This window comes from Athene cunicularia (assembly GCF_003259725.1).
Source record: "Athene cunicularia isolate RWA chromosome 12 unlocalized genomic scaffold, athCun1 chr12_part1, whole genome shotgun sequence".
In the NCBI taxonomy this organism is placed as follows: domain Eukaryota; kingdom Metazoa; phylum Chordata; class Aves; order Strigiformes; family Strigidae; genus Athene; species Athene cunicularia.
This window is the reverse complement of record NW_020799116.1, coordinates 14,375,783-14,387,959: the sequence shown is the minus strand read 5'-3', so window position 1 is coordinate 14,387,959 and position 12,177 is coordinate 14,375,783. Positions and strand designations below refer to the sequence as shown.

General features: G+C 37.4%; 1 protein-coding gene across 2 annotated transcripts in view; it reads right to left on the bottom strand.

Moving 5' to 3' along the window:
• Positions 1 to 12,177, bottom strand: part of ARHGEF3 (Rho guanine nucleotide exchange factor 3) — a 137,325-nt gene that overhangs the window by 81,006 nt on the left and 44,142 nt on the right. The window contains exons 1-2 of one of the 2 annotated variants that reach the window (XM_026857230.1): positions 7,651 to 7,753; positions 7,470 to 7,536 (exon numbers count right to left, since the gene is read on the bottom strand). In XM_026857230.1, coding sequence (XP_026713031.1) covers positions 7,470 to 7,536; positions 7,651 to 7,736 — 153 coding nt within the window. In that variant the 5' untranslated portion in view covers positions 7,737 to 7,753. Of the gene's footprint in view, positions 1 to 7,469; positions 7,537 to 7,650; positions 7,754 to 12,177 lie in introns of those variants that run through there. The other variant, XM_026857229.1, reaches the window with a different exon arrangement.

Here is a 12,177-nt window from a genome sequence, read left to right as displayed (position 1 = left end):
ACAATGCTTTGGTTAAAAAAGGAATGGGTTATGTTAAGAACTTGTCTTTATAAAAGATTGTAACACCAAGTTCTGCTGCAAGCATCATGACTAGTAAAAACAAAAAAAGCAATTAAAGTCCATGCATACAACCATTCATGTCCTCTAGGCATTTTAAAATAAAATTGCTAATCGGAAATAGCATAGCATCAAGAAAATATCAATGTATAATTCAAAACTGTTTCTAAAATTTTGGTTTCTCAAACTGAGTGGCATCAAATTCAGCTGGACAACAGCATCACCCTGTTAATTATTACAAGTTTCTGAAACAAAGTCATAGGAAATAGTAATTTCACATCACGTGTTCTCAAAGAGTAGCCACTGATGGGGTGTGCGGAAACAAATACAAAGAAATGGGCAGAGTTTAGTTTGAGTTAAATTGAACAGGGGTCAAATTGCTGCTGTTGAACGAAGAAAAGAACAGTAAATGACAGCAGGGGTACAAGGTAACACCCAATCTATGATTAAAGACAGGAAATCTGCTATATAACAGAACATCAAACTTAGCCTAGGAGAATGACAATTGGACCTATCTGCTCTATCACATGTTGCTTCCAGCTCAGTATTGTTTGTATGTGCAAAATAGCTGGCATGACGGGTTTATAGCATATACCAGAATATTTCTACTATAAATAACAAACCACACCCGGAACAAAAATAAACTTGTTACAAAGATCCATAAAATAACGCCCTACAATGTTAACAGAATGACTACATAATGTTTCAAGAAAATACCTATTTGGTGAAAAGCCAACATGAAATTATAAAAAATCCTTCCAAAGAGGAGGTATCACACTATTTTCATTAACAGAAAACTTCAAAATACGAATCGAATAATGGAGCTTTAATAAACAGAATACCTACTCTTTACAATACAACTAATGATGGAGAAGTCTTGCAGATGTAAAAGTCTATGACAGTCTCTTTATTTCAAGAATGCATTAACCAAGTGCTCTATAAGCATGCCTCAAAATTCGTGTCCCAAAAACCAATCTAGAGTGTATTTTACATAACTACCATGTAACTGACTTGAAAGTAGCCCTGTAAACTAGGTCATTGGATAGGTTTAATGGCTATGTACTTAACTCATAGATGGTTTTAGATGTAAAAAATGGTGAAAGTTTAGTAAAACAGCTATTGGATTAAAGAAAACACTGCCAATTCCTGAGCATTACAGCAATCTCTAGATAGCATGAGCAGTAACAGCTCATAAAACGTGCGCAGGTTTTTCTACCTGAGTGCAAAACTACTAGAAACCTAGTGAAGTCTAAAGGCCAACCTGCATCATTTTCCTTTATAACGGATTATAAATTGCTCACAGATGTTTTTCCACCACATTCATGATTTCTGCAGTACTACAGTATGCAAAGAACCTTGTAATTTACACTACCTACAAAAGAGACAGCCATTTATCAAAGACCTCAGAACTATTACCACCTAACCATGTTTTTCTGGCATTCCAAATAAAGCATTCTGACATGATAGAGCTAACCTAACATCACACACTGTGGACAGAACTTATCATGGTAATTAAACCATGCTGAGTCAGTGCATCAGTTTGGAATAATACATGCTTGAATTCTTCAAAATTGTCTGACTGGTCACACCAAATTGCTTTTTAAATTTGGTGTATACATTAAGAATACAACAATTCTGATGTGTGTTTTGGAACTGCAGTTGGAATTGACTGCTGTCCAGTTACGCAAATGCCACACAATGAATTTCTGATAGCATCTCTATTTGTTTGCCAACATAAACCTTGCTGTTCCAAGAGAAATTAAGTCTTGTGACTAATCAACAATTCCAATGGTTTGTTCAAAAACAAAACCAATAATAAGCTAAACCATTTAAAACTCCGCCCATAGATCAAGCAGGGAGACATCAAAACCAACTCTTTTACAAATGAAAAGCAGCATCCAAGGTATCTACTTGCTACAGGTTATAAGTTCTAGTCTTCTGAACTACAAATTCTGTACCATGAAAGGAATCCTTACCATTCCTATTGCCCCCTACATTGCTATCAACAGTCTGAAGTAAAGTTTCCCTGCTCCTGCAACACTCCAAAGACCGAACTGCAAGGCTACAGAGGAACTCAGCTTCTACTAAGCCCATTATACAGGCTGTGCTTACAGCATCCACCTTCTAGTGCATTAAAGCAGAAAGACTTACAGAATTGCATCTTACCACCTCTGATATCAGCTATCTGAGATATTCTAGCCCAAGAAAGGTCAATCCTGGACAGATGCACACCACTACCTCCATAAGGGCAGAATAAAGGCAAGCCTGAGCAGCGAGAGAAGCACTGGGGCAATTAAACTCTGAAACAGAGGAGCTTGCAACCCACTGGAAGAAGAAAGATCTAAAAGGTGCAAGTGGAGCACAGGAGTACATCAGCTGTTAGAAAAAGGAATACGGAATTTGTACTTTCTCCTTTCAAAGCGAAAGGGGGATGAGACGGGTCAGGGTTCAAGGATCCACCTAGCTCCTCTTTAAGCCAGTGCAGGAGGTTAGGAGAAAAAGGACTCTCCACAGCGGGAAGAGCCAGCAGTCGGGGAGCGCAGGGGTGACAGCAGCACTCCCCCACGTGGAGGAGGCTTTCTATGACACGTGAAGGAACTAGTCCTGACTTAACTCATAACAGGCTACTCGAGTCACAGCTATGCTGCCAGTTATGCACAGTAAACCCCCCTTCCCACCCCCCCGAGGAAGCTACTTAAATTTCGCATACAACATACAAATACATTAAAATAACAGAAAGAAAGCATGCACTTTTAAATGTATATGATAACTTACGTTTTTAAATCATGTTGGTCATACTATGAGATAACAGCATTTAAGGACATTTTATCTAGAGACATTAGTGCATTACTTTGTTTCAACAAATATGAATAAAGGTCTGTCTGATACCATTTCTAATAAGTGTCTGTTATAGCAAATGAGTATCAGTGGGTACAGACATCAAGTAAAACCAGTCAGAATCCAGGAGAGGTAAAAAGGTGCTTTCTGTGGTAGTATGTAATGATGCAATTTATATAAGTAATCATCAAGGTAAAGCTAGGGAAGAACTTCTCTCTTCACAACTTTTATCTTGTTTAGATTCACGTACCCTGAAGGAAGTAACTGAAGTCTGCCAGCCTGCACAAAATAAACTGCTTCATAAATACTGTCTGAAAAGTGTGAATTCTTCCTATTTGTCATGAAAGACACCTTTTTCCCCCACAAATACACTTGCAGCAAAACTAGCAAAGAAACCACTTGCACGTCTAAAATTGACCTTCAGCATGTTTAGCATATTTTCATGTCAGGCTTCTCATAAATTAGATCAGCCTTCCTCACAGGTGACCACACCTGCAGCTTGGTTAGTTAAATGCTTTTGCAAAACTAAAAAGGAAACAAAAAAGGACGAAACAGAAAGAAGCCTAGTTGCAATAAATTTTATTCAATCTTCAGGCGACTGCACTCCAAACACATGCCTCAAACTTTTTCAAATAGAAAATGTTGGTTTAGATTTCACTATTTATTTATTTTTAGCACTAAAGTTTTTCAGCCACATTTGGTGTGTAGGGAGAAAGAAGTAGATAAACCATCATAATGGTTCAGATGTGTGTTTAAAATATGCAGGAAATGATGCTAGCTCTTGGTGGAACAGTAGAGAAATATCAACAATATCTAGAGACAAAACCAGCATCCTCTTCAGTTATGCTTACAACCCTAACATTCTCCATTAATCAGATAACTGCTTTTCTTTTGACTATGTGGCAGTTTCTTCATAGCCATCTGAAGCATCATCATATCAACAATGGGACTACTATGTACCACTACTGTTGTAAACATATCTAAACATATCATTAGAAAAAAAAAAAATCATTTAGAGACTTTCAGTAACAAGGGCCCACCATTCACATAAATCTAAAAAATTATCCTGCTGGCAAAACCAGAAAGTGGGTGATTTTAGGGGAATAGAAGGGGAGACTATTTCCCACTCTGCATGAAAACATAACACATTATTTCCACAGACACTAGGAGCAGCATACTGAACTGCTATCTCTTATGTATACGCACCAAATGGTGGTGCTGAGGAAAGACTTCTATCTGCATCAAGGTTTTAAGGGAAGGGTGGCATGGAGGTGAGAAGAAGAAAAAGAGCAAGAGTTAGTAGCAACCAGAAAAGAGTGCCAAAATAGGATTAATACCAGTCTCTGTGCTAAGATCTGCGCTCTTTTCTTTATATACATCATTGACCTGCTTCTGCATTGCCCCATCCTATCAGATATTCATGCCTCTTCTCCTTACCAAGCCCTGGCCACAGATTGCTCCCCACCCACACAGTGCCTTTATCTTCCCAGAGTCAGTATTTGCAAAGGCTGAACGGATGAACCTGTAGTGTTTTATAGAAGACTTTTGTCTTCACTTCATACTTCCATCTCTCTGCTTTCACAATCACTAGTTTTTCTCTATTTCCATACCTTATCCCCTTCCACTCTCTCTCTCTCACATCTTTTGCTGCTCCTTTCTTTCCCCATCCTGACTATCCCTCTTACCAAGTTTCAGCTGTCTCCTCTTTCCTTCTCCCATCCTATTCCCAGTGTCTTCCTTTGCTTTATTTTTCTACTCTAAGTACCACACCTACCACCTAATGTCCTATGTTCTGGTTTTCCCATTACACTGTCCCTCCAGTTTGCTATATTCTTGTCTCCACAGGTTCTGTGTTTCTTCCTCTGAAATTACAATTCTCACTATAAATACCTTACCACTAAAATAATCTATTTGCCAGATGCCTGATCATACAATCTCTTCAAAGACCAAATTAACTGATGCCTTGTGTATATGCAGGAGGAGCACAGAGCAGAGAGCACACACTGCTTGGTAACTAAGTCTAAATTTAATCTAAACGAGGATTTATTAGCTTATTTATTAAAAAAAAATTCATAATTGACTCCTTTTTCTCCACTGATACCTAAAACACTGTCTGAAGTTCTGGAGGTAACTGCTACCATTATCTAAAAATGACAGCATCGGTAGAAACATGTAAATGAGATCATCTTGACATGGAAATCCCCACTCAGAGAATTAAATGTGATCTCTAATCATGGGGCTCAGAAGAGCTGTTCAACATGGAAAAAAGCTTCTTTTGATAAAATAAATCTAAGTAAGGAGAGGAAAAAAGAAGTGCAGAGGAGTTTCTTTGTTAAATGTTTAGCATCTGGGCATTCCTTATCTTATTTTGAGGTTTACCTTGGTGTATGTTGAAGGATGCTTTAAACATGCCCACTCCATCAGCATGACAGAGACATTTAGAATCAGTGAACTGACTGCAAAGTGAGGATAAGTAGAGGAATACAACATTGCAGTTTGGTGTTTAACCACTTTCTTTCCTTTTTTTTTTTGTTACTGTTGAAATGATCCTGTATTATAGTATGTAATACAGAAATAGCATGTAAGTGGATAGCAAACATAGCTATGAATAAGTGAGCTCCAGAGTTTTGTTTTGTTATACTCAAGTGTGGCACTACTCCATGGTCAACATTAACCTAATTCTTCTACCCAATAAGGTTTTACTCCTGTTTGAGAAAAGACATCAAAGTTAACCTTTTATCATTCACCAATTGTACGAACACATTTGTGACCTCACGTCTGCTCACTGGGCTTTTCATAACACAATTTTTCCATCCATCAAAATAAAGTTGATGCTGACAGAATGCAAACATGAAGAGAGACTTGGTTCTCCTTTTTCCAGTGCTCAACTGTCTTGGTTTCCACATCCAAACTGATCAAGTGAACAACTGATACTGGTTCTTTCCTTGATCTAGTAATTTATTTCAAACAATTAACTGCAACTGCCAATTACTATCTTTCTGTGAAATATTACAACTACAGAACTTGACATCTGTGTTAGTATCCCATAAGTTACCTTAAAAATAAGGTGGCAGACAACTCCCACAGATGCTCACTTCTACGCATGAAGGAAGCAGTTTGAAGAGCCTTTACTCACTGCCTGTTTTCTCTAATACTACCTATTCCTATTTCCTTTCAGGTTGTTGATTTCTCTTCTTGACTCTGAGTCTTTTACTCCTCAGTTCTCTGTTCTTTGTGTACTAGCCCACTGCACATCTGCCATGCAGTTTGGATCATCCCAGACTTCATGCCACCACACTTACCAACCCCAAGCCCTTACTTCCAGTGAGCTATCACTCTCTGAACTTGTGATCACTGTTTCCCCAGCTACAATTCATACCTACAATACTTTCATACCTACCTTCTTCCATGATTGCTTTTCCAGCATAGCTGAGAATTAGAAGAAATACTAGAGTAAATTTTAAACTGGCTCTGAAATTTATAATTAATCTACAGATTAGAGGTAGTTGGTATTTTCCCTGCATTCTTAACAATGCTGTTGTGGGGGAACTATTTTCTCAGTAACGCTGACAACTTCATCTCTGTAGCAATAGCGGATGCTCCATTTAAAATACCAAATTGGAATGCAAAACTCAGTAGCAGCTATCATGAAAAATACTTTTCATTTTAATGAATACCATAGTATGACCAACACAGACTCAGTAAACCTATCAACACCACTTACCCTTTCAGCAAAGCATTTAAGTAATGCCTTTCTACTTAAATATTTTGTTGGAAAAAGCTCAGAGAAAACACATTTATATGCTCTCCTGTATATAAAACTAAACTCTTCGGATGCAGCGTCAGTCCACATTACAGATAATGGTAATTTACTGTTTGTTATACCAAAGTTTTCAAGGCAGAAAAGACCTTTGTTTAAGCAAAAGATTACAGTAACACTATGACATAGATACAACATGTAGTGACAACTCCTTCTCCTAGACTGTATCCCAGGCTACAGTACTTTCACACACAGCAAACACACCATTGCCAATTGAATGCTGGCACCATCACGTTAAGTTTTTCAACAAATGGCGTAGAAGGCTTCACAGGTCTTAGGGGACAGAAAGGGAACAATATGCCTCTCTGAAAAAAATAATCTACATAAGAATAAATCTCTGAAACCTGAAGCAGACACAAATATAAGCTCCTGATACCACCCGCAAATATTAAGGTTCTCAGTTTCACTTGCATTGCTTTTTCATGTACCTTTTCACTCCATTACTGTGGTAACAAACATGCTTCCATATTTCCTTGCTCAGGCAAACAAATAAAACCTAGTCCCTTCTGCAGTGTAAGAAATCCACTTACATTCAACTATCTCCCCCACCCCTCAAAATACGTCAGCCAATCACATAAACAAAAGATGGATTTTTTTAGAAAGCCTTTTAGTAGGTCATGAAACAAGCAGTTCTATAATTGTTTTGCCATGCTTTTCGTCCTTGCAGATCATAGTTTTAACTACAAAGCTACACTGCAACAGAATGAAGCGAAAGGGAATGTTACAGAGTACGAACAAACAATACCAAACTTACCCCTCTGAAATTCCAGCCCTTGGTAGAAGGAAACAAGGAAAAATTGTTCTGCTGCTGTTGTTTTGGCCTGCAAGATGAGACAGAGAAAAGTGTTTACATTTTCAGCTCTCGTATTTTCTAGATCAGTAACAGTGACAATAGAAGAAGAAAAGAAAAACACAGGCTTTGAATACTAAGACACCTCAGGTTTCCTTGGCTGTAGTTCTGACAGGTTTCTCTCTTCAGTTTAGTTAAATGTTTTAATTCCGATTGAGAGCTAAGGGACATGGCAGCCCTACAAGCCTTCAGAGACACGCTAACTAGATGTCTGACAACTTATTACTGATTTTCAACAAGCAGAGACAACCCTGACCTGAACAGCGTGGGTCCATGAACCTGCAATTATGTCATGTGATGCAAAATGGTGCAGCCTGCCACCTGTACCGCATGGGGACACGAAAGAGCCTTTAATCCTGGCAGTGTAGCTATGTGAGGCACCAGTGTAAAGCAAGCTAGCCATACATCTGTGTGACGCTAAAAACTAGAAGCTGACTTCTGTTTTGACTCCTTCCAAAACCCTTCTCCTACCCTATAATTATTGCTGTACAATTATTTCTGAAAAGTAACCATAACATTCTCCACTTCGCTCTTACCAAGTGCTTTTCACCAGTAGGATCTTTAATGAGTTTACAAAGGTAGGCCAAACATTGCTGAGATTTTACACATGAAGTCAGATCAAAGCTTGACTGACTTGTTGAAGTTGACCAAACCAACGAATAGTTTGGCAGCAGGACCTAAGTGCTGAGCACACTTCAACTGCAACCATGCAATTATACAGATTACAGAAATGATCACAAATAATGACAGGAATACAAAAACTTGTCTAAAAAATAACAAATTAAATGGCTGCCTGTCAAGCCTCACCATCCAACAAGAGGACAGATGTTTTGCAGTTAAAGCACTGGACTAACACATGAGAAAGATCTGGAAGTCATTCCTGCTGCTTATAGTTCCTGAAGGACTCCAACACACTGTGCCCCAGTTTCCTTTCTGCAGAGTCAGGGTAACAATAGTTCTGTCTTTTTTCCATCATCTCTATTTTGGTGTAAAATACTTGGTGTACAGATATTTTTCTTATTATGTGCATTAAAACACATCACAGAGCAGTGATCACAGTAGACACTTTTAGATGCCAACATAATGCAAATAATATAGTCATGACAATTGAGTCATTTTTGTAAGATCAAAGATTGAGATGTAAATCTTCTCAGTTTTTTACTCTACCAGCCAGCCAACCAGGAAGAATATCAATATTTGAAGCACACTGATAAAGCCATGAAAAAGCACAAGGCAGCACACATGGCAGACTTCAGCATTAGACTGTCCCACTAACAAAGCCTCCTACTGCCGCTTTCCAAGTTAAATTGTTACGAAACTGAATTTCTAACCCAAAAGCCTCACTGGAACTGTAGCTGCATCATGCAAAGAGAAAAATGTTATTAACAAGAGCAAGTTACACAGACTGTCTGTAAATAAAAAGGGTGCAAAACACCATTAGGACAACAGATAATCTCACACTAGAACCAGTCAGATTTTCCAAAAAGTACTGTGAGCTCTCTATGGAGTTATGCTTAGTCACCTCAAGAAAAAAAAAATCTCATGTTTAAACTTACATTTCCACAGTTTCTCTGATATTTTAACGTTTATTTTCCCAGTTTATTAAGAATTGCACTAGTTCTATTTTAATTAAGCTGAATACAGGGTAAACGACACATTTCAACCTCAATATAGCAGGATTTCTCATAGTTTATACATCAGTTACAAGGGAAACGAAAACTTCATTAAAAATTATCTCTCCCCACAATCATTCTGTAACAAGAACTGAGAACTCTGTAGGAAGCAATGTTTGTTGTATCATTCATCTACACTAAACTGAAGGCTATCCACTAGAAGACGACCGATGACTAACGATTTATCATCATCAATCTGTAACTTTCCCAGTCACTGAAAACATCCCAGATTACACAACAGCCAGTCATTATAGAGAGCAGACAGTATTAAATCTAATTTTTCCAGTTTTCAAATAGGTATCCTCCTTCCTCATCTGTCAAGAGCCTTACTTCATTTGGGTGAGAATGGACCTCTCTATTATTCACAATAGCATGCTAACTCCTTTCTTTTTAATACTATTGTGGTGTGATGAAAGAGCCTTAAATGCAGCAGCCTAATGAAACAAGACAGTTTTACCAAGAGGAATTAATTAAAAAAGGAGTAAAATATACTGAGATCACTCGATTTTCCACCATGACTTACTGGCCTGATCCAATACATACAGGGTGTAACAAAATTCTACCCAAATTGTTTTTTCACCCAATGTGTGCAGGACTTTTCTAATGAGCAGAAATCAGGCTGAAGCATTACACTCATTACCACCCTATGTATGGGCCACCTTAAAGCATTTCTTCAAAAACTTTCACTTTTATGCATCTGGCATGGATATTACTTTCCTATTTTCTATTCTATTGGAGGGTATTCAAAGTTTAAGTCTGGATCAAAGTCTAATTGAGTCTAATTTCCCATTACAAGCAATCATTTCATATAGCCCTCCTCAAACCTACCATGATATTAAAGCTGCAAAACTACTGTCCTACTATCTTACTGAAAGACTGGTTTAGAAATCTCACTGTTCCTATAACTAGAAACAATCTAGGCTAAACACATTAATAAATTGTTTATGCCTACCATTCTGAATCAGCATTTTTCAGCTGAACACACCCCTAAATCAAAATGAAGTAAATACAAGTTCTGGTTCTCAAATGCACCTCAAGTAACAAAACATAGTTCTAACAAACCCAAGAACTCATTTAGAGTTTTCAGTTTGGTCCTTCACTATCTTAAAGTTATTTTGATCTCTTGGTCTTCCCAATGTTCAACATCCATGAGAACTGTACTGAAAAAGAATTAAGAGTATCATAGATTTTTTCAAACACATTTTAAATTAATGTCTTGCTCTTTTTTCCTACAGGGCACTACTAATGTTGCTTCTGAACATTCTGTTTACTGGGTCAATCTTTTCTGAACTGCAGCAGTATAGGAGTTAATTAAGAAACAGCCTGTATGTATTATAAAAGCTAATAAAATACTGTTGCTATTTGATATTTTAAATACAAAAACATAAAGCTACAAAACTGTCATATAATTCTATTTTTGAAATAATGAATGTTACTGTTTGATAGGAGGAACATTATGTTAACAGGTGTGTTAGACCCCCTTTGGTTTGAAAATAAAATAATTTACTGACCAGATCAATAATAAAAGTCACCACTGGCATAAGTAGCAGATAGAACAAAAATAAACATTAGCTTAAAGATGGAAAGAGGAGACAAACTAATAGGCATTAACAATGATAAGCAGAGGAGAAGTCTAAAATAAATTACTCAGATACTGTAGTAATACTTTTTCAGATGTCAAGAACAAGACAGGAACAATTCCTGTAACTGCATGCACTGTGATGAACACTCTTGAAATACACTATATAGATGACCACAGACTAGATCATGGCTGAGAAAAGGAAATACTTAATGTGTGAGGGAAAAAGAGGATTTCCTCCCTACAATTACTTACAACAGTAATCTCAAAGCTATAATTTATAATACTTGACCCTTCTTACAGATATATCTTTTTTAATTTAGCTAAAAGTCACCAAAACATCCTCTCATCAGTACTGCAGTTTAAGAATGAAAAGTAGAAGGTGGAACAATACAGAACTCTTGAGACTATGGGACAGAGGGGGTCACCAAACCTGTCAGCTGATCTTGGTTTGGAGATTGCTATGGAAAGTTTGGCTTGAAAATAAAAGCCTGAAACCAAGTCCATCCAGTCTGAGAAAAGCACAAGTGGATGCCTCCCACTCGGAAAGGTGAAGATACTCGACCTTCAGCCATGTCTATGTGTTTGAGTGTCAAATTCCTCCTCCTCTTCTTTAGTAGCAGTTTTAACTGTTCCATCTTCCATTTGATCTTTAAACTCCAGCCCTGGAAAAATAAGCCCTGGAAATGTTATCTTCACATCTTAGTAGCTCAGATGTAGTTTAGATCCCTTGGAAGACTTACCAGGGAATGACTGAACTATACTGACTCACTTGCCTGCTAATTTTTTAGCAATCCTGCTGTTTAATAAGAATAATTAAGAATTTGACTGAATAAAACATTTATTACTGCAAGAACATTTTACACTGGTAATACCCTCTGAGCTTTGGCTCTACCTTTAACTAAGGTGCTTCTACCACTATTCTGTAGCCTGAAGATTAAGTGGCCACTGAATTAAACATACAGTTGTTACTGTAAAAGCTGGCAGAGGAACTCTAAGACTTGTTTTGGAGTTTTAGAAAGCAGGCATTCTTTACTGCAGCACTGGGCGCACATGCAACACTGACTTAATTTATTCTCAGTAAAAAAAAAAAAAAAAGATTAGCAAGACTAAAAAAATATGTTAGTAAGACATTTTGGCTTACACAGTGAATATCAGTTTAACAGTAAGGTCTCTGATTCTGGGATCCATGAGAATCACTTGAAGTCCTAAAATCAGCATGAATAAAAGTTCTAGAACTTCTAATACCCATAAGTTAATCTATATAGTTTACAAGGTTAATGACAAGAAATCAACTTTCTATGCTTCATGTACCACTTACAGTGGTAGAGAAAGGGAAAAGATTGGGGGGGGGGGGGGG